The sequence below is a fragment of the Perna viridis genome, chromosome 1 (genome assembly GCF_037379345.1).
Source record: "Perna viridis isolate PV_CMFRI_1.1 ecotype Kerala chromosome 1, ASM3737934v1, whole genome shotgun sequence".
In the NCBI taxonomy this organism is placed as follows: Eukaryota; Metazoa; Mollusca; class Bivalvia; order Mytilida; family Mytilidae; genus Perna; species Perna viridis.
The window spans coordinates 56,126,203-56,154,110 of NC_142445.1; the positions used below are offsets into that span (position 1 = coordinate 56,126,203).

Here is a 27,908-nt window from a genome sequence, read left to right on the forward strand (position 1 = left end):
CCGACTCCGCCTAATTAGTTACACTATGCATCACTGGATGGAACAACAAGCACCATCGTGTAGCTAAGTACAGCTTTAAAACCAGGTATAATCTTATGGTTAGTGATTCATGCCTTTCTTAGTACCAAATAGTTGTTGATTGGAAACCTCTTAGTAGACCTCAAAGAAACTGCATTCAAATATGAAAGTGCAGCAAAAGTTGCCTACTGGAGATATTCACACAAAATTTGGTTACGTTCTACTACAGAAATTAAATCAGGAATGTTTTCAATACAACCATACAAAACAAAAAGAAATTTCTTAGAGATTTAGATGGTTTTGCATTTTAATAATTAATAAAAGACCCTTACAATAATGTTACTTTTGACTTTGATTTAAAATGTGTAGGAAAAAATGTGGCGTTATTAAATTGGGGCGAAGTTATCCGATTTCATATTTCCCGCGTATATAAGATTACTTCCTGTTCCCACAATGCATTGAAAAGTTTACAAATTGTGAAGTGACGAGCGCTTGTGCTTGTAAACCAGCAAATGGTCGTGTTTTATGAAAAATATAATTACTAAAGCCATGACAGTTATGAAATTAACTTCGAATGTAGACTTTTTTGGATAATGTTTGTATTATGCTATTCTTGAATCTTCCCAGTAATGAGGAATAAGAGAATGTAAATTGTAATGAAAATTGAAATGATCGTGTTATTTTTGTTCGTTGATGTGAGAAATTGAGTGTATTTAAAATAGGATGTGGAGAATTAAGTCATTTCTATTTATGCAATATGAAAGACATTAGTAAAGCAATGACAAACTGTCGAATGCACATGAAGCGATCAAAAACTATCGCTTTGACTGGTGTTGGAGAAACTGATCAGAGTGGTCATGTATCCCAAGACTTGAAAACACCATATCAAGAAGAGGAAATTCCTTCTGTTAAGTCTCACATATCAGGACCTTCGTGTCAAGCTCTTCGTCATGCAGTCTCATCTTTAACTAGATTAGATGATTTCACAAAAGAGAAAATAGGGGAAGGATTTTTTGCTGAAGTATTTAAGGTAAATTCTTTCAATTGTTCAATCAAGTATTCCATTTATGGAGATGCCTGCAGGTTAAAAATGCACCTGTAGAAGAAATATGTATGCCTGTCGGTTTGTATAGTTGAATTTAGAAATAAAATCAATAAATATGTATAAATATATGTAAAATGAATACATTTGTCTACTTTTTATGTCGTTCTGGCTAGCTTTTCGGGAGAGTAGAAATGTAATCGGAGTCCCATGTTTGAGTCTCTGTTCTATCTACCGAAACATTGGTTAATTAAAATATTTGGGTAAAACAGAAAATAAGCAGAGAAATCGTAGCTTTTGATCTTTTTTTTTTAATTTTGCAATCTAACGTTAAAAAATACAAAAAATAGTTGGAGCTACGTTTTGCAGCGAACAGAAAATATGAATAAACAAAATACATCTTACTAAGCTAATATAACATTGTTTTCACAGAAAACACAATATTTATGCTGTAGGCTTAAGCTTTTCTTCTACAGGCATATTTTAACCTGACAGGTGTATTTAAGTATGACCCGGAAACAAGCAGGGTTCATTTTCTTCTACACAACCATTAATTTCTTCTGCTTTTTCAAATCCATGTTTTACTTTCATCACTGATTATATGATATGATATGAAAACTTTATTTTGATTTGGTATACGTGTAGTAATTAGTATTTTGTCTTGAAATTCCTTCTTGGTGTGGTGCTCGGTGTTCAGGATCTCTAATGTGTTGAAGGCGGCTGATTACAAAATGTATGTAGTAGAACTTTTAAGTAGTTAATTTGTTTGAACACTGGTAAATGTTCTGAAATTAAACATTACTGACTGGCTTTCAAATACACAGACACATAAATGTATGTCTGTACAAACGGAGAGATCTATTTCCTTCTATTGATACATGTACATTGTTTGTACATGTACTGATGCATTTTATAATTGTGTACATTAAAGTTATCAATTTTATATGGAACCACATTGTTATCATTTCTTCGTCTGAAAAATTCAATTTTTTAATTCATGAAAGAGTAAAACCAACAAATTTGTATGCATTGTTAGCAAAATTAAAACATACATGTTCATGTACATTTAGGTTTAAATGTTGTTAAGTCCTTATGTTATACATGTATGACTGTATCATTCCCAAACCTGTGGTGGTGAAAGAAGTACTGTGTCCAGTTTATTGCAATAAATATACTTTGTTCATACGTTATTTATCCAAGTTGTGGCTGGTTGCAACTAATGTACACTACAGTACAAATGTACATATAGTTTAAAATACCCCTTTTTATGTTGATGAACAAATTAAATTGCTGTCATCAGTGTTGTCTTCCTGATAAAGAAAAGAAGTGATCATTAACTTCCCCAACTAGGATACAGTAAATACTGACCTTAGTTCTTTCAAAACTAAAATGGTGTGTACTACAGAACTTTATTGGATTAGGAAAACACAGTCTGGATTAAGTAGGAAGTGTTAGCCATATATAAACTGTGACAAATTGTCTAAATACTGACCTACATTATGTACTTCTGAAACATGATATGCAGGGGCTGCTCTGGCTCCCAAAACTCTGTCGCCAGAAAAATCGCCAGCTGCTATTTTTTGTCGCCTATTTTCAGAAATTAGAGCCAAAGGGTGCCAAAAAAATAACACTTTTTAAAAAAATATTGTAACAATATTAAGTCCACTGATGAATTATCAAAAAAACCTCTCCATTCAAGACATACATGTACCTAAGATTCACTCTTGATGCATGTACAAAGCAGGTTTTTAGCTCTAGTCTGTCACTTTTATATGCATAAAATAATAAAGTACTACTCCAGAAACAGGTATTTTACTTCTATCAAGGACTTTATATTACTACTCTCATTTAGTCCCTGATTTTAAAACATTTTTGTTCACCTTTTAATTTGTCCTTAATGGTCCAATTTATCTTACAATATAATTTGATTTTTTTAAATATTTTTCACAAACTTTTTTTTCAAGTGATAAAATTTCTAGCAAACTACATTTTGTACCATGGGCCATTAATTGTGTCCCTGTTTAATTATCTTGATATCTGAATAGCATTTCTTTAATTAGATTTCGGGAATCCCCATTCTATTTGTTTACCGATTTTCCCACCAAAAAAGTCACATGCAAAAGTGTAAACAAATGTCATCCATTTTCTTATATCAATTCTTTCATTTTGAAGTGTTTTGAGACACTTCCTGATGGGATAATCATTTTTAATTGGATTTAATTTATTCTGTTATTAGGTAAGTCTGTTTCTGAATGTATTACATGGTTAAACAGGGCTGTGAAGCCTGTATGTAGCCACGTGCACATGGCCTTTATTGTGTTTACCTTTGACCAGATGATAAGAGTTTTGATTGGCTCAATAATATGTTTACATTTGATTGACACCTTCCATGAGGATATTGTAAGTCACGGTCGCCTGGTCTAACTACCTTTAAGGTTACAGACCACCAATTCAACCAATGAGCATTTGGAACGTACGCAAATAGTCCTACGCAGAAATTACCCCTGTTCCTCATAGTGCTGTGAAAAAAGTTCTCATCTTTCTGAAAGGAAAAACATTTCTGTACATTTATAGGTGCATTTTGCTTCTTGTGATGTGAAGTCTAATCTCCATAATTATTTCTAAATATACCCCTATCTTGTGAAAACACTGGGATTTTCCATGCTATTTATAGACCCTTCACTTCCGGTGACCAGTACTGCACTGCAAGTCTGCTAACCCCACATGCCATTCTGAGGATTGTGAGCTGACATACTTAGAATCATGCTGATATATAGTCCTCTGCAGGTTAAAGTTAAGGTAAAGTCCAGAGAAGCCATTGAATATTGTGAAATTAGCATAGAAGCCTATGGGAAGTGGAATTAGTGGTTTCTAGCCTTAATTGCCTTTAGTCGTAAATTGGTCATGGTCAATTAACTCTGACCAGCTGATAGACTTCCTGTCAATTTTAATATATAAAACCTAGGCGCCAAGAAAATTGCAAACTGGCTATTTTTGTCACCAGATAAAATAAAAAATCACAAATTGCGACATTGGCGAAGCCCAGCGCGACCCCTGGATATGTCTGGCTTTGTACATCTTCCAAACTTTATCATACATGTACATGTACGTTGTATCTTGCTTTGTACAACTTCATGATGTGCATGCAGACTCTTACATTTGTATGCTTTACAAAAGAAATGTTTTTGTTAAAATCTCTTTGGTGATTGTTGCTTAATTTTTAGCTCACCTGGCCAAAGGCCATGTGAGCTAATGCCATCACTTGACATCCGTTGTCGTTAAAAATTTTTCAAAACTCTTCTTTTCTGACACTACTTGACTATTTGGAGGCAAACTTAGTATGAATGGTCCTTGGGGTATCCTGCATAGAATTGGTGTATTATTTTTTGATCCGTTGAAAATCATGGCCACCATTTCTAAAAATAGAATATAGGGGTCAGACAGTAGGTTTTTGTATATATCTCCAAAACCATTAGGTTTAGTCAAATTTTGTCAAAGTAAAAGTGTTTAGCATGATGAGATCTATCTATTGTCCAATTTTCATTTTAATCTGTTAAACCATGTTGGAATTATTGCCCTTTTTGGTTTTTTTTTTTTTTTTTTTTTTTTTTTTTTGGCTATTTTTAATGTTATTTCTTACCAAAATCTTCTCTGACACTACTTGGAGCTAAACTTGCTACATGTATGAGTGTTCTTTTGGATATCCTGCATAGACCTGTGTCAGGGATTTTTGATCCATGGAAAAACATAGCGGTCATTACTGAAATAGAACGTATGGGTATGACAGTCGTTTTGTGCATATTATATCTCCAAAACCATTAGGTTTAGTCAACGTCTTTCAGTTGCTGAAATGATCCTTATTATAAGGCCTACATAAGTTTCCAGTTGCCAGACGACTCCTTGTAAGAGTTATTGCCCTTGAAAGGTGAAAAATGACATGTTTTCTTGTTTTTTTGTTTTTTGTTTTCAGTTTTCAGGCAATAACTTAAAAACCATGATAGATAGAGAGAAACTTTCAATTGCTGAAATGATCCTTATGATAAGTCATACCAAAGTCTTTTTGAGTCAAAATTGTGTGACAACTTCTTGTTAAATTTATTTCCCTTGTATGGCAAAGTTGAACCAGGTGAGGGATTCAGGCTCGTGGGAGCATCTTGTTGTCATAGTATTCTTCGTTTATTTCTTAACAGTCTAATGAGCTTTGCTATGCAGAATGTATCTTTGTTGTGCATAGGCTTGAATTCTGGTAGAAGATGTCCTTGTATAATTAGTTCAATAATGATGAGCAAGCATTCAACATTTGATGTTGCCAACAGCCTGTAACACCTACACTGAATGCCAAAGAATGTTTCTATTCTTACTTACCAATAACAATATCAACACTTTATGTAAAGATAATTGTGTGCTTTATGAGCAGTCAGTGACTTATAAACATGTTCAGGGCTTTATGTTTTTTTTCCATGAAATCAAAGAAATTAAATGATTGTGTACATGTTTTGATCATTGCATAGGGTTAAACAGATAATTTGATTTTGAAGACGGTTATGGCTTTCTGTTTCAGGCTGTATGTACAGTACATGTACAAGTAAACTGATAAAATTGTACTATATAATAAGACTTACATGTACATATAGTGAAAATAAAGTTTTTTTCTCCTTACTTAACTACATGCTGATTGGTACATTTACAAATACATGCACATGTAACTAACATGTAAAGCTCAGTTTTTTTAAGATTTAAAAAAAATGTAGTCATTGCTTTGACAATGTTATCTACTGACTTTGCTTGGTATAATTTCATTTGCTTTTATGTTCCTCTACATGTAGTTATTTATACATGTACCACTATAAGTATCAGTACATATACAAATGTACCTAGAGTCTTAAGTCTATATATTTACTAGTAGGTGCTTTTTAGTTTTAGGACACCCTATATGTTGTATATTTCTTTTTCCTCTTGAAAAATTAAGTATATGTAGTTCATAATTTAAACAGGGCTTGGTTAAAAAAGATATATGCTGAGTTATTAAACTTTAGCAAATAAATTCTGATGTGACAAGGCTTTTGATAATACATGCTCAAGTATAAATGTATGTGTACATGTAGATAATCTACAATGATTTTGCTGAGAAGTTTATCAAAGTGATAAATATATTTTTGTGCATGTGTACATGTACATTGTTATTTATTTTTTACTTCTTCCCTGTTACTAGTTAATTTTTGTAGTGTTGTTTAAATACATGAACAGAGAGTTAAGATAATAACAGTGTAGATTTTTTTAATTGAAATATTTATTGAGCCAACAATCATAGAGAACAATGGGATGCAATATGCTGAATGGTTCAATGCATGGAAGTAAAATTGACATGTTTGGAATTAATTATATATATGAAGATGTAATGAAAATCAAATTATGTGATGGAGTAATAAAAAGCTTAAAACAACAAACACCCAGTTTGATTTTCGACAACATAAGGACATAGATGGGGTATTGACCTGTTTGTATACAGGTCAGTGGATTGGTTTCCTGGTGAGAAAGGAATTTAGGCCTGATATTGGTGTTTATCTACACAGAAATAAATGTCTTGTTATGACATGATAGGTTAAACCTATAGACTACTTCTGCACATTCAAATTTAAATGAATTGCTTTGTCATACATGCACATGAACATGTTAAAATCATTGTTTTGTTGGTCTTGGTTTTGGATCTATTGATACATACATTTTTTTTGAAAATGTACATGTCATGTACCCCAGTTTCAAACTTGGATGTTTACCTCTACCATGTTATACATGCATGTTAAAAAAGTGAATCAGTGATCAATCTAATTCAATTATTTCAATGAAGTATTTGGCTCTCCTTTTTGTTTACATGTATATGCGAATGGGTTTTCTTTCTTTTTATATTTCATTAATGATATTCATAGCCTCTACAATGCACTTCAGTATACAATGTATAGTTGAGGTCACTCCATTATTTTGATGTTATATCTAGCTGTATTATGTATCAAACTGCAAATCTGTTTGTCATCATATTAAATTGATGCAACATGAACTGTATTAACATACATATAAGGTCACCTAAAAGAATTTAAAAGTGTGAATTGGTCTTTATCAGGTGGTAAATTCATTGATAATTTCCTGCCTGATAGTGAAATTCTTATTTATTTAATCTTTTTTTGTAAATTTGTACAGGTACAGATGTCATTTAAACAGTCTGGAGCAGTTGGTCCACAAATTTTAAATAATTTTCATATGCTTATGCAGATAAGGGTTATAAATTAATAACCTTAGAAACTTTTTATGAAATTTTGGACTGAAATGCAAACTACAAATGCTGCTTTTTAGCAGTCTGTTTTTATTTTGTAAGTGTATGAATTTGTTCAACTACTGTTTTATAAGGTATTGTTATTTTAAAACTTGGCTAAAGCAAGTAGTTGTTCAATTCCCTTATGTAAGTATACCTACTTAGGCTACTTGTCTACTGTTTGATATAAAGTGATCCTTATGTCTGTTTGGTTGTATTTCCAACAACAACATACCAGTATATTTGAAGGAACAAGCAAAATATGACCCTTTTTCCATCAGAAGGTTACCAGATCAATTTATGTAGTTTTACTTCACATCTTCATGGGTGTGGACTTGCCCTATGCTCTCAGCTGGCTTGACAATATGGATGTGGACTTGCCCTACACCATCGGCTGGCTTTACAAGATGGGTATGGACTTGCTCTACAATATAAGTTGGCTTGACAAGATAGGTATGGACTTGTCCTACACCATAAGCTGTCTTGACAAGATAGGTGTGGGCTTGCCCTACACCATAAGCTGTCTTGACAAGATAGGTGTGGGCTTGCCCTACACCATAAGCTGGCTTAACAAGTAAAACCATAATTCCTGCTAAGCAAGTAGCATAACTACCTTACATGTATATATCTAACCTGTACATAAAAGTTTTACCATGCATTGATTCATCTTATTTGTATTGTTTTAGTCTAATTCTATACAATGAACATGCTTCTATTGAAGGTGACACACAAGGTCTCAGGACAAATCATGGTGCTCAAGATGAATACAAACTCAGGAAATCGTCCAAATATGTTAAGAGAGGTGCAGCTAATGAACAGATTGTCTCATCCTAATATCCTAAGGTAAAATTGCAATAATTATCAAAAGGTACTAAGTTTAGGTTAAAGCCCTTAATATTGTCTTGGTGTTTGATTGCTTAAAAAGAAAAAAAGCTTTTTTGGGCTAATAGTTGAAAGGTTTTGGCAAAAACTGAATTCTATCATTTCTCTTTAAATAATATGCCTGACAAGTGTTCTGTGATCTTTTGATTAATTTACTTAAATTTGAAAAAGTAGTTTGAAAATTTATTTGCCTGCCAAAGTAAAAATGTACATGTGTCTGTATGAAGTTAACTTTTTCTTTGTACACATACATGTACATGTAGTTACAATGCATCTCATACATAAAATGCAAAATGTACATTTAAAATTTGTTAACATTACATGTTACAATTCAGTAGATACCAAAGCCTAACCAAAACCTGTTTATAATTGCTACAGCAAAAAAATCAAAATGATAATATTCATTTAATGCTTGTTTACTTCCTCAGTGATCCAAGCTAAAACCATCGCTTCTGATAATTGTATAGATAAACATGTGGTCATTGGATAAAACTGAAACATAATGTTAGTTTCAAGGTTATAGCTACTGTTTTATATACATAATTTGATTTTCTCTTGTTCAGATATAAATCTGGCTCCAGCCTGTTTTTATTTGGGCATCAATCAGATGAATTTCTCAGATAATGTGGTCTATTTGACAGTCTTTTATTGAGATTGATCTTATATCCTCCCTAAAATTATTAATATATTGGAAAAATACAGAGATTGTCAAAACCTTGATTACCAATTTAACCAGCTGTTGTGTTATTGATAATTTGTGATAAATTGTCCCCAGCAAATTATCAATATCATGGAAAATGTTTGGATCATAGAAAATTAGATAAACAATAGATCAATAATTGTATACATTTGTAAGTCATTGGCACTTATTTGTTAACTACTTATCAATTAAGTTCTGACAAACTAGAGATAAAAGTATTGTTTGAGTGGGAGATGATAAACAGCTGTATTTTATTTATTACAAGATGTTTTTCCTGTAGTACTTTGTGACATAGTATAACATGACATTGTCACTGGCCAAACTATAACATTGAGAGGAAAAGAAAAATGTGTCTTACAACTAAATGAACTACTAATTAAAATGACAACAGAGAACACCAGGGTTATTAAATATTTAAAAAGGATGTATATATGCACAGATTTGATACTAAAATCTTGTTGTATTTGTTGACCTGATGATAATTTATCAACCATGTTTGTGCAATTTAACTACTTGTTATGTATAGTACAGATTAGATATACAATTTTCTTGTTTCTTCTTCAGTCCCTGATTTATTTTTTGCAAGTCTCTGGGTAATGCCATTCCATTAATATTAGTCATTCTATAATAATTTATTTTTATAAGATTATTATTTCCACTTTTAACAATATCCTCCTAAAACAGCTCTTTCTGGATTTGATTAAATCCAAACTACATACAATTTTTCAGAAAAGTGTTGCATGAATTTTCAGTTGATTTGAAGGATTTTAAGAAATGCTGTTTCAGAATACAATATATAATTTCTGTTTTTGCCAGATACATGTATATGAATGATGCCAGAATTTGTTGTTAGGCCAGTCAGATTGTGCTTCTGGTTATGTCTGGTATTTTATCAGAACAATAAGTACACATAGCATCATGTGGGTGTCTATATAAATCAGAGGATTCATATTAAATCCTGCCTTATTTAATATACTTAACATTATTTGATTGTACTAAGGGATGAAAAAGATTTTGTTATATAATTTGTCAACTGTATTTTATTTACTCAAGTACTTGTTTATAACCAATATGATTGAGTCATTAAAATGTTATATAGGTTTCTTGGTTAAGATATTTGGTATGAAATTCAGGCCAATACTGTGCACATGCAGCATAAAATAGAATGCTTAATATACATGGACTTGTCTAACAGTGGTTTAGTTTGGTCCATGATCTGTCTTTTTTAATGGGTGGATCTGTAGGTCTATGTGTATTCATTTTACTCTATGCAAAATAAAGTGTCAGAGGGTTCAACAATAGAATGTTTAGACTGATCCGTTCATCAGTTAATCTGACAGGATTAGTTGTTACTGGTTTTTGTTGATTTCCTTCAAACTTTAATAACATTGGGGGTAACAAAAGTATGGATGGAATCAATTTTTGCAGAAATCTTTTTAGGGGATGCTTAATTGGGAGGGAAACTGAAATAAAAGTCATTGGTATATGCTTGTTTTCTTTATGCAACCCTAATTTTTTTAAAGGATTTATTTTTGTAGAAATTTGTTATATTGGAAAGGATGGGTCTTAGGTAAAAATCTGAAATTTATTCTGGCCTGGAACTATTTTATATCTTGTTTCATTTCTTTCAAACTTAAAAAATAGTTTGTTGTTAACCATAAATGCCTTATATAAAATATTGCATTTCATTCACAAATCTGTTAATCCTCTCACATTAGGGGGAGACTCCTACAAAATCAATGAAAAATTTAGAATCTCTCACTTAAAAATATATGATTTGTGGGAGGTTTGGGGCTGAAATTACCCTGGAAAATTACTGTGTTTTCTGTGATACATACTAAATAATTTAATTTTTACTTTAAAAAATTCATTATACATAAAAATCTCTCTCATGAATTGTTCCTAGGGTTAACAGGTATGACATCTCATGAAGGTACTCTTAAACTTGATGAATAGAGTAATGTTGAAACAAACATATTTTAAAGCATTTATTGAAAGAAAATATCCCTGTGTGTTCATTTATCATTTTTGTAACATCCTACCTTCAAATATACTTAGATATTTCTGCATCATTACTGCTTCTAATAATTGCATTGCCATTTTTTACATGCAAAAGTTCTTTTAGAAAATTACATAACATTAGCATGGAGCAGGAATTGCTTCTTGTGTTTAGAGTTATCAATAGAATTTCCTGAAATAAGCTAAATTTTCTCTTAATCGATTCTTGTGTAATTATTGTGAATTTTAAGATGTTAACTAGAAAATGACTTACAATAAGCCCTTGATTGTTGTAATATTTAAGTTAAAGACAAGCATTTAGTTTTTATATTTTTTTAAATTAAAATGTTAAGTATTAAAAACCATAATTGCACCTCATTTAATTTCAAAATTTGGCTTTTCTTTCCACATAAAATAGTTATAATTTTGATTTCAGGTTCATTGGTGTATGTGTACATGAAGGGCAGCTCCACGCACTAACAGAGGTAATTATACTGATCTAGAAGTTAAAAAATGAACACTGATTCAGAAATTATTGCTGTAAGTCAAATATTTAGTGTGGACAAAATTAAGCTGAAGGCTGTTCCCAACACTATCATTTATTTGCCTTTCTTTCATGTAGGACTTATGAAGTGTAAATCTTAAATATTTCATTGCTAGTCTTGTGAAAATTACAATACCACACAAGCAAGAGGTATTACTAAACTCCTATAAATCTGGAGGTATTGATCCTGCTGTCCATCCATTCGTCTGTCCATTCATCCCCAGTTCTTATCCATAGTTCCTCTGAAACTACTGAATAGAATTTAATGATACTTTCACAAATTCTTTATAACATGATGCCATTGTACACATGTACATATCCTATTTTGTTTTTTCCATCTGAATTGGTTTCTTTCACTTTTCAAATTCAATACATTTTCTGGGAGGTGAGTGGGGTAGCTTTGCTCACAGATTTTCTAGCTGAGGTAGTATAAAAATAGATGTAGTATGATTGCCAATGAGGTAGTCATCAACCAAATGCCAAGCAACATATAATGAACTTCTACACGGCACCACATGGTCTTCAATGATGGGCAAAACCCATACCATAAAGCAAGATATAAAAAGCGCCAAAATAAATGATGTGAAACTGTTCATAAAAGACAGAAATTATCATGCAAGTTCTTGTTCTGAGTATTTTTATGTCAGAAAGTTGTTGCGTAATTGCTAATTTAAAAAAAAATGCATTGAAATACTTTGCAAGTGTCAAAGTTGTTCTTATGTTTGATCACAATAATTAAGCAGTTTGAAAATTAGCTGATAATATCCCTTCAAAATACCTGTTGTGTGGAAGATGCCATTATGTTTTTACCATAAACGTACAGCCTGCTTTGATGTATGATTTAAAGTGTTGCAATCTATTATTCATTTATCATAAAATACCTGAAAAATGGCTGGTAATATAAATACATGTAGGCATGAATTATAAATAACATAATTGCCTACATGAAGTCTTCCCACACTGTCTATACACGGAACAACACTACCTGCAGACAGTTATACAAATCTAAAGTATATGTAGATGTATATGGAATACAATAAAAAATGACTGAATATGTACAGTTATTTTGATCATATAGATACTATTTTTTGAAAATTGCAACTTTGTTTATCAAATTAGATTGGGTTAATGGCACATAAGTGGAGAGGACTAAAGCTATGAGTATAATTTTTACTAATTCATTGAAAATATATATTTCAGTACAGTTTTGTATTAAGAATAATATTGCTTTGTGCTGACATTTCTTTATGGCATTCATTTTCTTATTTTCCTAATTTCATGCTTAGTTGGTGTAGTAAACTGTACAGGACAATAGTGCATGTATTTTAGTATATTTGAGTCATTGTACATTCGTAATTCAGAATTAAAATATTGTGTATGTTGAAGAAAGGTCTCATTGATAACACATTTAGTTTACAGTGGCTGAAATAGACTTGTCTAGTAACGCAGAGAATTTGCCAAAGTTATGATGGACTATTTGTTAAACTAACACAAGGATATAGATGTCAATTTTTTAACTTATAACACATCAGTTTCTTTATAAAAGTAAAGTACATTTCAGTAAAACATGTAGCTTGAAATGTTTGCCTTCTTGCCTTAAAGAATTATGGCAAACAACCAGTAATCTGCATGTAATTAAGTAGCTGTCTTTGTAAGAATCATGCAAAATCTGAAAAATGTGATACACCCTAAAAAAGGCTAGATATTTTTATTTTTGTAATTAAGTTGTTTTATGAGTCTGTACTATGAAATGTGTAATTATTCATTCAAATCTGCCTGCTCTAAGGAGATAATCAACATTGAAAATCCAGTAGATTCTATTGTATTTTAGCATCATTCACAGAGTTATCTCCCTTAATTTTGAAATCTACTATGCATTCTATACAATTTTTATCTCCTAAGAGCACAGGTTATACGAAAAACCACGTGTTAATTTCTGTTTACTATGACATTTCAAACAAAATATCAAAAATCAAAATGTAGGCTTTTTACGCATGGATCACATTTTGCATGATCCTTAGCTGGAGTGCTACTTAACAATACATCTTTTGAAGCCTTTAACATTATCTTCATATCATTTAGTAGTTACCTCCCTTTGTTTGTTTGTTGTTTTGATAATTGGTGATCGTATGGAGAATTTGTTTTCTATTTAACTTCTGTTTTTTTCAACTGTATACTGTATCAGAGACGGAGCTATTATTTGTACTCAGATTCTGGGAACATGCAATACTTCCTATAACACACTGTGTGCCTAAAGTTAGAAACAAGCACTTCCTAACTACATACATCATGTCACTTCAAACAGATTGATTTTTAGCCATTTATGTTTCAGAGCATCTAAAAATCTTTGTCTTTACTAACTGGAAAGGATTTTAGGTTCCTATCTTTCAGTAAAATAATACTCTTACTTACTTGATACTTAGGGGTAAGCAAGTTTATTGTCCTGCAGAACCAGCATTTTGGCTTTTGCTGTACTTTAGGACAACAGTTGTTCAACTTACCATTTCTCTCATACCCATACTCTATGTATAAATTGTTTAATGGTAGAATGCTCTCATTTTGTGTTGATCTGAAATCTGTTGACTTGCTTATTGTCCAAGGTAAATATTGAATTAATGGTAACAAGCTAGTATATACAAATGTACTATGTTTATTGGTCAGTAAACTGTATTATTTGTAGAGATTGCTTGTATCATGTGGTTCTTTTGTTTTGATGTTATCTGTATTTACAGAGGTACCATATGCTTTAATTGTCATTATACATTGATGGTGTAGTGCTATAGGACAGCCAACCCTACATTTACAAGCTTCATACAGTGTGTGTGCAGTGGGGGTGGTTGTGATAGGCATGTGTATGTGTGTTTGTTTGTTAACAGAGGTACCATACGTTTGTCAAAGTACATTGGTGATGTATTACTATAAGACAGCCATACCGTCATTGACAAGCTTAGTACAGTGTGTGTGTGTAATTTTCTTTATACCTCCACGCAAACAGTGGGTTGTATACTTGAATAACCTTGTCAGTCCATTAATTGGCCTGTCTGTCATTCCATTCCTCAGAATTTTTTGTCACAAAAATCTTGGTTCCCGCTGAACAGATTGATTTCAAATTCGGTATGAAATTTGCTGTAGTAATGATACAAAGCTGTTGGTTTATGTGTGATAACAGGAATATTGGTTGATCTTTATATAAAACATGGTTCCCAACCACAAAAGGAAGGTTGGTATTGATTTTGGGGATTTATGGGAAAAAGGGTCAAAAAGAGGCGAAAAAACAACAAACAAACCAGCATTTCATAGAATTTCACTATTCATTGTACAATTCCAGTAAAAGTATATGGAAGTTTAAGATAATGTTCCATTATATTCTATACCACAAAGGTCAGCTTTAATCAGAGGATTGGTTTCAGGGGTTTAGACATGAACAGCTTAGGAGTGAAAGCCAAAAAGGGGCCAGAAACAAGCATTTTTCTGATGTCTGGACAATAAGTTGACTATGAATAAATGGGTTTCTATGATATAATCTGATTGTACCACAAGTTCCCATATCCCCTTATTAAGATTAGGATTGATTTTGGGGATTGTGATTGGAACCATATAGGAGGTAGTGCCATAATGGGTCCACTTTGGTTTTGGTCAAATTCTTTTCTTGTCTCAAATGTCTAATTGCAATCAAAATTGAATGTTGTATCAAGCTTGAATTGTATGTCTATATTTGCCTAAACTGACCAGGGTTGTATCAAGCAATTTATTTAACTTAGTATTTGACAGACGTTTCATTTAATAACATTATAATTGTTATTGGTGCACAAATATCTTGTACTAATTCAATAGTGATTTTTGTGGATATTTTATTAGTACTGCCAAGCTTGAATACCAGATATATTGAAGATAAGGAGTAGAACCTAGACACCCAACAAGAGTCCCTGTGTCTATTCATCATTTGTAATTGGAACTTTATCACATTTTGTTACATTGCCCATTAACGACTTTACTTGGTTGAAAATATTGTGATTGACTGGTATGTTGTGATAAAAGGTGCTGGTGTTTGTCACTCATTACTCAACTAATGTAATTATACTGAGAAGCATATGCTTGATCAGGAAGTTTGACATTTAGAGATTGATTAAAAGATGATAAATGCAAACGCTATAATGTGAATGCTTATATTGATTTGTAGCCCTCTTGTAAAGGTTTCATGGTTTCTATTTCTAGCTGTCATTTAAAACCTTGACCAAACTTAAAGAAACATTCACCCACATCACCCATTGCTAAAAAATGTCCACCACTAATTTAAGGTATATGAAAGAGTGACTTTTTTTGTGAAATTATTCTTGTTTTCTGTTTATGTTGTTGTTATATGTTATTGTTAAATTGACACTGCAAGAAAATCATTTTTCTCTTACTTGTATGTACTGAAACATCTACCACTCTTACACAAGTCTGAGTTATAATCCACTTTAAACCAGACTTTGCTGAGAACCAAAAACAAATGTATTAACCTAATCAACATCAATGTTTATTTCAGATCTCATTATTTAAAGTAATTAGACCATATAGAACATTGTAAATAGTGTCTTGTCTCTTCATTTTCAGTTCATCAATGGCGGAAGTTTAGACAGGATTTTAGCAAATGAAGACTTTGAGCTGCCATGGACGACAAGATTAGGGTTGTCTGTAGACATTGCCAAAGGGATGGAATACCTACACTCCAGGGGGTGGTTTCACAGAGATCTGACATCTAAAGTAAGAAATATTATGGGTCTTTCCGTGCTCATTGCCACAGGGATGGAACTTGTACACCTCAATGTGATGGTTTTACAAAAAATCTTTTCTTTTAGACATGCATTTGTATATTAGGTCTATCTGGCATTGCCAACAGGATAAAATGGAAGTTGGTTTCACAAAGATTTGACACCTGAAATGAAAAATAGTAATAGGTCTGTCTGTTTCTGGACATTGTTATGAGGGTGGTATACCTGCAATATATTGGTTGGTGTAACAGAGATTTCACATTTGAAATAAGAAATAATATGTAGCAATAGGTCTGTCTTCTCTAAATAATGCCAACGGGATGGAATATTCTCTATTAGTAGATAGTTTCACAAAGAGTTGACATCTAAAGTAAGAAGTATGTATTGGCAATATATATATATATATATATATATATATATATATATATATATATATGTGTGTGTGTGTGTGTGTGTGTGTGTGTGTGTGTGTGTGTGTGTGTGTGTGTGTGTGTGTGTGTGTTCCTGTCTAAGGATCAGTTTTAGCTAGACATATTTACACTTCTTTAGTTTTTAGGCTGGTTTAAGGTATTAAAACTTGATTCTTGATAATGCCCTGTGTATTTAAGTCTATGAAAGTCATCTATCAGCACGAGTAAAACATTATTATGATGGGTATCAGCCAAATAGTTTCATTATTAAAGTTATTTAGACAGCAGGATAAAAGTTATCAGTATATATAAATATAACAAAGATAAATAATTTACTTTTAAAAGTGTTTGACATGTATGAATTGTATTCACAGTTGATAAGTTCCTGGTAAATTCCTTTGGAAATGCTATATTTGTTTCTCTGTATTATAAGGTTCACAACAAACTTCCTGAATAAAACAATATATTATTGAAATTGGATGAACTATTAGTAAGAAAATGTGCATGAATGTAGTGTAATAATAAGAAGTTCTTGGGAAAATTTGTTGTAAACATGAACCGGTAATTCCTAAAGGAAGAGTTCCACATGCCCTTAGCACTATGTTACTGTATTCATTAACCAATAAATGATAAATTGATGCATTTGCAGAAAAGTGTATACTTCCCTTGTAAAATTGTCTGATGGTGAATTAGGTTGTTATCTAATTATTCAACCTGAATTAAGTCATAAACCTTAAATGAGAGATCTGGGAAGTTCAAAGTGCTGTTTTAACTTTTGTTGTTTCCTGTTAGTGTCTTATCTTAACAAAATATGGTAAAGATCGTTTATTTGTATTATAAGCTTTGATTTAAATAGGATCCAGTAATCTACCTAAATCTGTATGATGTATGTTTGTACACTTGACACATTTATGACTCATAGTGACATTGTCCACTTTATATGTTTTAGTCTAGAGTTACTTCCCTTTCCTACTTTGTATAAGTAGCTTGTTTAAACTAAACAATTCATTGAGAAAGTAGATTAGAAAATTCATTTCACATTTAAGAGCATTTCAAAGATTAAACTATGCTTTATGTGTCCACTCCTAAACATATTTGACGTATGAAATTGGCATGAAATATCTTACACTACAGAGTTGATTGTCTTAATGTTTGTTCACACTTTATATTGGCAAACATTTGTTCTTTGAACCTTACCCTAAAATAGTATTCAAGTGTTGTGTCATTTGGACTTCAGTTAATGTAGGATTATACATGCATATCAATAAATGCATGGTACTCCTAATACATTTCATAAACATTCCCCAATTTGTTATATGAAAAAAAAAACCATGGTGTTGTTTATGTCTGATTGTTGACCTTGTCGTCACCTAAACGTTTGTCTTTGATTAAGGTACCTGTTATTTACCTATTAATTACTAATCATTTGTATGTTAGGTATGTTAGGATCCTAAGGACAAGATCATGTACAGATAATCTAAGTTCTTGTATTTCTGTATGCAAGATGTGCATTAATTAAGGTCTGTTTGAAATAAATATTTATATTATTTCTCTCGGCTGGGTATTGGAAGATCTAGATGATTACATAACACACCGGCATCAGGTGTAAGGTGTCTAAGGCAGGCTTGGGAAAAGGAAGCTTGTAGTACTTATTCTAATTTACAAGAGTACTTTATCTGATTGCATAATTGTGCAGCTTCTGATGCAGGTCTTTGAAGTCTTTTAATGAACTTATTTACCAATTTTCATGGATCTTGTTCATGTACATGTATCACATTTCAAGATTTTTAGTAAATAAAATTTAGCAAAGTTAAAGTACTGGTATACTTCTATTGTAACTCATTAACCCAGTAGTCAGTCTTGTCTGACCCAAAGTATGTTACCGTAATACAATGTGTATATATTATTTACTGAAATTTGCCGTTGCACAAAATTTGAACCCTCTGAAGCACACTAAACATGGGGCTTCAAGTTTGAAGCTTCTTTGACATACTCTGATAGAAGGTTCTGGACATGACTTCCTATTTTGATATTTTTTTTTTATTTGAGTAATTTTTGTATATTATTTATTTTTGAATCTTGCACTTCCTACATATTTGGTTCTTATGATGTTGATAACAGATGAGAGATTACTCCTTGAATCATGTGTACAACATACCAAATTTGCAATATTTATATGATTAGTATTTTTGTATCTGGAATAATTATGTACTGATATTTATTCTGCTTAAATAGTGGTTAGTTAAAATACAATGTTCATTCTAATTTCTAAAATATCAAGTATTTTCTGTTGTGTATTTCTGAATGAATTGCTTATTTTGTTACCAATTTTAATCATTCTTTTTTTCAAGTCTTGACCTGGGTTTTTTAATCTAATTTATGACTATTTTATTTCTTATTAAAGAATGTCTTGGTAAGACTAGCCGATGGAACATTACAGGCTGTGGTGGCAGATTTTGGACTTGCAGCAAAAATTCCAGATGCTTTGTAAGTATATGTCCTACTTTATTAGTCATGACTGAAGGACAATTACCAGTGGCATTATCTTCCTTTTAACTTTGAAGAACATCACCCTAACTTATTAGTCATGATTGAAGGACAATTACCAGTGGCATTATCCTCTTTTAACTTTGAAGAACATCACCCTAACTTTTTAGTCATGATTGAAGGACAATTACCGATAGCATTATCTTCCTTTTAATTTTGAAGGACAGTTACCAGTGGCATTATCTTCCTTTTTATTTTGGAGAACATCACCCTAACTTTACCAGTGGCATTATCTTCCTTTTAATTTTGGAGAACATCACCCTAACTTTACCAGTGGCATTATCTTCCTTTTAACTTTGAAGAACATCACCCTAATTTTTTAGTCATGATTGAAGGACAATTACCAGTGGCATTATCCTCCTTTAACTATGAAGAACATCACCCTAACTTATTAGTCATGATTGAAGGACAGTTACCGATAGCATTATCTTCCTTTTAACTTTGAAGGGCAATTACCAGTGGCTTTATCTTCCTTTTATCTTTGGAGAACATCACCCTAACTTATTAGTCATGATTGAAGGACAATTACCGATAGCATTATCTTCCTTTTAACTTTGAAGGACAGTTACCAGTGGCATTATCTTCCTTTTAACTTTGAAGAACATCACCCTAACTTATTAGTCATGACTGAAGGACAATTACCAGTGGCATTATCTTCCTTTTAACTTTGAAGAACGTCACCCTAACTTATTAGTCATGATTGAAGGACAATTACCAGTGGCATTATCCTCCTTTAACTATGAAGAACATCACCCTAACTTATTAGTCATGATTGAAGGACAATTACCAGTGGCTTTATCTTCCTTTTATCTTTGGAGAACATCACCCTAACTTATTAGTCATGATTGAAGGACAATTACCGATAGCATTATCTTCCTTTTAACTTTGAAGGACAGTTACCAGTGGCATTATCTTCCTTTTTATTTTGGAGAACATCACCCTAACTTTACCAGTGGCATTATCTTCCTTTTAATTTTGGAGAACATCACCCTAACTTTACCAGTGGCATTATCTTCCTTTTAACTTTGAAGAACATCATCCTAACTTATTAGTCATGATTGAAGGACAATTACCAGTGGCATTATCCTCCTTTAACTTTGAAGAACATCACCCTTACTTATTAGGCATGATTAAAGGACAATTACCAGTGGCATTATCTTCCTTAAAATTTAAGGAGGTAGACCTATGGTAAGGGACACAACTGTTAAAAATCGCTGGAAAGTTTGTATTCAGCATTTTACATCAATCTCATGTAAGCATTTAAGTAACTTGGGTTGATTTTATTCTGCTTCAAACGAACACTTGTGAGGCTTTGGTGAAATTAAATATGATACAAACATATATTTGATTTCAAGAGTTACTTCCCTTGCCCTAGGTCTACCTCCTTAAAAGAACATCTTTCTTGCTTATTCAGTTTATAGTAGGATAATAGAAATAATTAATACATGTAATGGTTTTTTTTGTTTGCTTGGAGGGTATATATTACAAGTCGGATGAGAAAACAAGTATTCTAAAATTCTAAAATGCTCAAATATGATACATATCTCAATTTTTAAGGAAAAATATAGGGCCCTGGGTTTGTCCCCAACCCGTTGTAAATCTGTAAATCACTAGATGCATAGCCATTTGACTGATAAAATATCAGGAAATTATTTCTCTAATTGATAGAAACTCAATTTGTATCATATGCAGAGTGAAGTTTTAAGGAACTTTACAGTTAAAATATACATGTACATACATGTAATATTGTATATGTTATTTTTGTACAGACACCCCTGAAAATAATTTACTGAGTTATTTTTATAGGAAATTCAATATTTTATTAAAGTCTCATATAGAAGTATATAATTAATTAAGTGTATATGTAGTCATACTCTTGAATATACACTAGTGCCACGACTCACTTCATTAAACACTTCCATTAAAGTGTCCCCATGAGACCATTATAGTAATTTTTAGATCTATTCAGTATATTTTTGATGAAATGATAGCTTTTTTACATAATACTGTGTATGTGTTGAATTTAATATTACCTTCTTTTAAAATAAGTTGTTTCTTTTATCAGGAACAGGTCAGAGAAGCTGTCTATTGTTGGTTCACCATACTGGATTGCACCTGAAGTTTTAAATGGTGACTGGTATAATGAAAAGGTAGTGTCACCTGATATTCAGGAAATTATATATACGATTATTGTCGTAGATCATAGAGTTTTAGCCAAGAGCCAAATGAAGAATGTATTCCTAAGTGTCAAATCAAAATTATTCTATAACAGGGTTTCTCATGAAAAAATGTTAATATGTTAAAGATGTTAAGAACTGAGTGGATAAATTATAAGTTAATTTTGGTAACACTTTTTTGTAAAAAAAATCATAAATTGAGAGATTTTCTTCAAATCCTTCCTCAACCTAAATTTCTACCAATCAGATTGATTCTTACTGAAGTTTAAGGAAATTCTCAAGTAGAGATTTTTATAAAACGCAGGCCTTGAATAAGAACGTGTGTTACATAATTGATTGGTCTAAATATACATTTTATTATCGAAAGTTAATGACATTTCTGTAATCAACTTCTACAAATATGACATTCTGGTAATAACTTACACAAATGTAATGACATTTCTGTAATCAACTTACACAAATATGACATTTCTGTTAATAACTTACACAAATGTAATGACATTTCCATAATCGACTTACACAAATGTAATGACATTTCTGTAATTAACTTACACGAAGGCATTCAATACTCATATTTCTGTTTAGTTTATTAAGCTATGTTGTTCCATGTTTTCAAGGCTGATGTATTTTCCTATGGTATCATATCATGTGAAATAACAGCAAGAATTGAGGCTGATCCTGATGTAATGCCAAGAACAACAGTAGGTTTACTGACAACAAGATCCTTTTACAATTATCTTTTTTATGTACTTTGGTATTTTTACATTCTATATAATTAGTAATATCATGCAAATAAAAAAATTGAAAGGCAATAAAAATTAAAACACTGAGGTACAAATACAGAGCAGTTGTGTCATACACTAATGAAATGATGTACATTAACCATGTGAGTATTGTTCATTCCATTAAATAACATGCTATGTTCTTTTCTGTGTATCTTGACTCAATGCTGGAAACAACACATTTTGAAATAGTGACAACAAAACAGGTCCAAGTCAATGTTAAATGCTTTAAGCATAAGAAACAAAATATTTAATGACAAGTTTTGTCAGTACCTATTCTTGACTTTTGGAAACCATCATAAACAAAATGATGTTACAAATAACATTTTATTGAAAAACATGCTATAGTCAAATTTACTATGTTCTATTTTTTAGAGATTTGGATTGGATTATGTGAAGTTCTGTGAGAAGGTGTTTTACTGTCCCTTAGATTATTTAAGGTTAACATTCAGGTGTTGTCAGGTAAATAAATAAATGGATTTTGCTATTGGATTAATTCTTGATGTGATTTTTGTGCCCTACCATAACACGGAAGGGGACATAGAAATGCCAGAGTCTGTGTGCCCATGCTTCCATTCATTCATGCATGTGGATGCAACTAGGAAACTGCTTGACAGATTTTGTTCAGATGTTGTAGTAGGATTGCTAGTCACCATTTGCAGTTGATCATATTGCGCCACCATTTTTATTTTACAGGAGTTGGGGCATATGGCTATTAGTTGCTTGTTCATTTTGATGTTTTGTATGTGAAGATGGTTGTAATTAATTGACTGATATCACTTGTGAACCAAATATATGTGACATTTCCTGGCTAGCTTGATGCTTATAATTTCGTCATTTTTTAATACTAATATATATAAAATAACTCCATAGTGTTTGATAGGTTTTCTCATTCTAAAATGCATGAAATCTTCCTTAGGATGTCAAACTACAATTAATCAGTTAACACAACAAAACAAAACTAAACTGAAAAATGCAAATAAAAATGGTAATTCCTTGATATCTTATAAATAAATAAACCTATAATGCTATGAAATTCACACAGTTTATTTGAGAAAAACGAAAAGGGCAACACTCATTCCTTTATAAGAAAATATTACAACTATACCATTTGTCTTGTTACATATGCAAACTTTTGACTTGTGTACAGTTAATCAGAATGTTGCATTCTTTTTTGTATAGATCGATCCAAACAACAGGTCAACATTTGCAGAAATAGTTCAGTCCTTGGCACCAATACATGAAAGGTTATTGGAGGATCATATCAAAAGTTGTGAAGTTTCTAATATTAGGGGTAAGTCTAATATATTGACTGATTGTACTACTGTTAGTGGGTGTTGATTTTGGCACATTAGTGATTTATTGATAAAAATGTCACTTGCTTTAGCCTAGGTGTATATTTCAAAGAAGGGGTGGATTAATTCACAATTCATATGCTTGAAAACAACCAATCTTAATCTATAAGCTTGATTAAATCTAATACTTTTTATTTGTAGAACGTCCTATCACTGGTCATAAGAGATCCAAATCTGAAGATAATATACTTAATATTACTGACAGTATGTATGATGATCATGTGGAACCTCTTACACCACAGGTTCTTGGGGTTGCTATGAGTAAGGATGATCCATTTTACTCTCCATCAGAAAATAATCCATTTGCTGCCTTCAATTATGATGGTAAATTATTAGGGACACCTCGATATAGAGACTCGATGGGGTTTGATTTGCCTTCCCCATCTGATGCTCTTACTCCACCTTGCACTCCAAAAACACCAGATCCATTTGGGAAAAAAGGAATGGTATCAGAAAGGAAGAGTTTATCTCTCCCTTCATCACCTGTTGTCTTGAGAAAAATAGCTGAGCAAAATCACCAAGAATCTCTGCATGGGTCAAATTCACGAAAAAACTCAGCTGTTAAAATTTCAGCATTTTGCCCAAGATCAAAATCTACAATATTTCCTGAGGAAGTAGCACATAGGCTACAGAGTGAAATTGATGAGAACTATAATAGAACTAAAAATGAAGAAGAATGGTCCTTCTTTAGTAAGACATGGGATGTTAAACAGTCTCGTAAGGCCAATAAAAAACATGGACGAAAGTTGTGTGTTCGTAGACAACTTAGTGAAGATTCTCAGACAAATGTTATAAGTGCTGTTGATCAACTACAAGAGTCTCACTTTCCTTTTTATGATGATGGAGCTTGTGAAATAAATCTTGATAGAAACAGAAGTTTTGAAAAGGAGGATTTAGCAAAGCCTTTGAATGTCTCATATCAGGAGTCTTTCAGAGAGGAAGAAACAGAAAGTAGTGATATCAATGGAAATGAAAGTTTAAAACAAAATCTGAAGGATAAGGAGGATTTGTCTGTATCTAATAGGAATGATTCTGTTCTCAAATTAAATAGGGTCTTAATGGAAACTAGAGTTTAGCTAAAGCATGCTATAATAATATGTATTTTAGGCATTAGTGTCTTTAGATGCTGTTATGAATGTTTCTTTGCTTCATGCTAACAAGATGTATAATGTATTTACAAAGAGGTTTTTTTTTAAGATCATGTTCATTTTTGTTCATGCAGTGCAATTTTTGTAACATTCCATTCTATCAGATGGACCTTGTACATAACATTGGCATTCTGTTCACTGTGATTACTCATTTGTTTTCATATTAATTTTTTTATTAAACTTTTGAGGAATAATTCAATTAAAAAATCTCTACCAGCTGACTGTTAAAGTTACTTTCTGTTAAAGTATGCTTTGTGTAAAATATCTTGATTTATCAAATGATATATTGCTATGCTATGTACCTGTATGATGAATTTTGAAATCCCTCATGATGGTTGCAACCAGTTGAAACTGTTCTGAAAAACTTTTTTACATGTTTGTCGTAATTTTATAGAAAGTGTACAAAACTTTAAAGTAAAAATTAAAGTAACTTAAGTCTGTTTTATTAATCCTATCTTGTTAAATTAGTGAAAATCTAATCTTTTTGTCAAGTATAAAACCATACCACAATGTAATAAGTTCTTGTGCCAACGTAAATTCCAAAAAAAGGTGTTGCCATGACAATAGATCCACCTGATATATATATATACCTCTGTGATATATTTAGAAAACCATCGAATAATTAAATATTTGTATATAATTGTTGATATTCAGAATGGAGATATACTTAATGTTATTTGTATATAAAGATATGGATTCTTGTATAAAACAGTTCAAGAGAATATTTAATATATAGTGATTATGCAATTTTGTCAGAATATTTATGTATGAAGTATGAGTGTGAAAGTATTTTTAGCCATGATATTCAGGATCCTTTTTTTCTCTTCCAACACTTATAATGGCATCATAGCTTTAGAATCTCAAATCTTATCAAGTTTATTATATATATACAATCCAGAATTTCAAGTATAAACAGAAAGTGATTTGTTTTTGACAATCAATGTCTTTTGTTTTTCCATCCTATTATCCATATCCATTTAGCATTATAACACAGAAAAGAACAATCAGTGGAAAACCATTGAGAGTCTCGTAAAATCCTATTTACTGGAGTATAGGATGATTGATGTCACTTCAAATTTATTTTGTGTCAGTCTGTCTGTTAAACATAAGACTAAGAAAAAAAGTGTTGTGTTTCCGATAATATGCTAACAAAATTAGGGTCAGAAGGTCAGATTTTCATTTAAATATTTTTGAACATCCTTGCTATGTTTCATGTGTTAGTCACATCTTCTATACAGATTCTGTTATAGACTGCAAAAAAAAAGACAGGTCTGACAAGTTAGCTTGACAAGACACCCTAAGTTCTGAAATAGAAACTTATTTAAGATCATTTAAAAACAAATGTTAGGGTTCTTATGGCTATTAACTATAAAATTGGTTTCAATGATGATTATGATGATGATAAAGCAATATTAAGGTTTTTTTTTATTAATGACTTACATGTAGAATGCTTGTAGTATTCAGATTAAGCTGGTAGAAATTAGATCAAAATCCAATATTGTTGCAATATGATATATGTCTACCTCTTCATGTGTGTCTTCATGTTTGGTGTCTTCATGTTTGTGTGTGTCTTCATCAATTTTGATATAGAGTTATCATATGTCAAAAGTTTCAGGAAATGTTTGGTATTGGATAAAAAAGTTTATTTAGGAAGTAAAAATTTTAGATATTTTATAATTATTAATCAAGACATGTGTACCGGTATTGTTCATTACTGTTGGTGAATTTATCATTGAAATTATATTTTATCATCTATTCTAGTGTGGCTTGATATTATAATAAGGGAGATAACTACATTTTCATTCTCAAATCTGGTACTTGTCATTTTTTTCAGTCACCTACAGTGCAATAAATAATGACAATGTGCTCATTTCTAGATGTTGCATTGATGCTGTGTTAATGGCAAAGCTTTATTGATTATATAGATATTTCAATGTTGCAGTAATTAATCAAAAATTTCCCAGAGTCAGTGAAAATAATTTTATATTTGATATTTTAAATTAAAACTTCAAATTGTTTAAACACTTAACTTTATACAAAGTTTGATATTTTTTTTGGTTAGGAATATTCCTGCTCTTATTCACTAAAAATTAATCAAAAGTTTGAAAAAAAATTTGTTTTTTTTATCTTTCTAAGTGACTAGTATTTAAGTATGTAACATTGTAGAAATGACAGAAAAAATCTGCATTAAAAATATTATTAATTTTTTTAATCTGAAAAAATATGTTGACACTTCCATTTCTCTTAATTTTTAACTAAAATAAAATAGAACTATAAAATATTGGTTTTGATGTGTAGATAAGTATCATAGTTTGGTATATTAAGAATGCACAAATATATTATGTGTTACCTGCAATTTTTATAACAGCATTATAAAACACACATTTTTATTAATAGCACCATGCCTATTTTAAATCTGTATGTAAAGTTGTTAATTGTTTCTTTGAAATTGATAGAAAGTATTTAAGTATGATGATAATTTCTGTTTTGGTCTTTAAGAGAACTTAATGTTTAAATGGGCAAATCTATCCTATCGAATTTAAGAAAAAGAAATTAGACAATTTAATATTTAATATTGTCTTCTAAGAAAAAAAATAGCCAAACTATACAATTCAAAATTACTTATCCAAATTAACAGAAAATATATGTTTTATTTCATCTTGTTGTTTGAAGAGAATTAAGAAGGTGCCGATACATTACCACCATGCCTATTTTACCGAGGCGGAAAAAGTAGTTTGAATGGATTTTCACTTTAAAGAAAAAGTTGTTTTTAGGGGACAAATGGCCACTACCACTAAATATGTATTATTTATATAATTGTACAATTTTCACCATACTTTCCTAATTCAGACAACCTAATGAGCATTTATTTTCAAATTTATTATTCAGTCTGCTTTTAATATTTTAACAATTATTGAAAAAAATATTATAGCAGTGTTTTTCAAGTTCTAGCAAAATATAAAAAAAGGCTGAAAAAATATTAACTAATTTCTTCACAGAATGTACATTTTTCTTTGAATTATTAAGCTTATGTTATGATACATGTGTAGTGACAATTCAATGGCTTTTGGTGTAAATTAAATATTAGAATGTTATAATTATTCAGTATACAAATCTATTGAGTTATATAATGTACAGGATTGTCAAACTTAGGCTCTTATTTAAAAGTTTATTTTTGTAAATCAAACAATATCCTACACTTTGTTATGTTTGTGTTATTTTTACATTAAATAAGAATTGTTGA

The 27,908-nt window shown here is 31.2% G+C and overlaps 1 protein-coding gene across 2 annotated transcripts; it reads left to right on the forward strand.

Annotated features, from left to right (window-relative positions):
- The first annotated feature begins 470 nt into the window (after positions 1-470).
- LOC148629481 (dual specificity testis-specific protein kinase 2-like) lies at positions 471-27,908 on the forward strand. Of its 2 annotated transcripts, none has more exons than XM_088551959.1 (10): positions 471-1,048; positions 8,089-8,210; positions 11,384-11,432; positions 16,088-16,237; positions 19,060-19,142; positions 21,268-21,352; positions 21,997-22,080; positions 22,537-22,623; positions 23,344-23,455; positions 23,658-27,908. In XM_088551959.1, the coding sequence occupies exons 1-10, from the start codon at positions 776-778 to the stop codon at positions 24,590-24,592; spliced, it is 1,980 nt and encodes a 659-aa protein (XP_088408085.1). In that variant the 5' UTR covers positions 471-775; the 3' UTR covers positions 24,593-27,908. The 2 variants fall into 2 exon arrangements, with proteins under 2 accessions (XP_088408085.1, XP_088408094.1); XM_088551968.1 differs by lacking the exon at positions 471-1,048 and adding an exon at positions 3,160-3,296.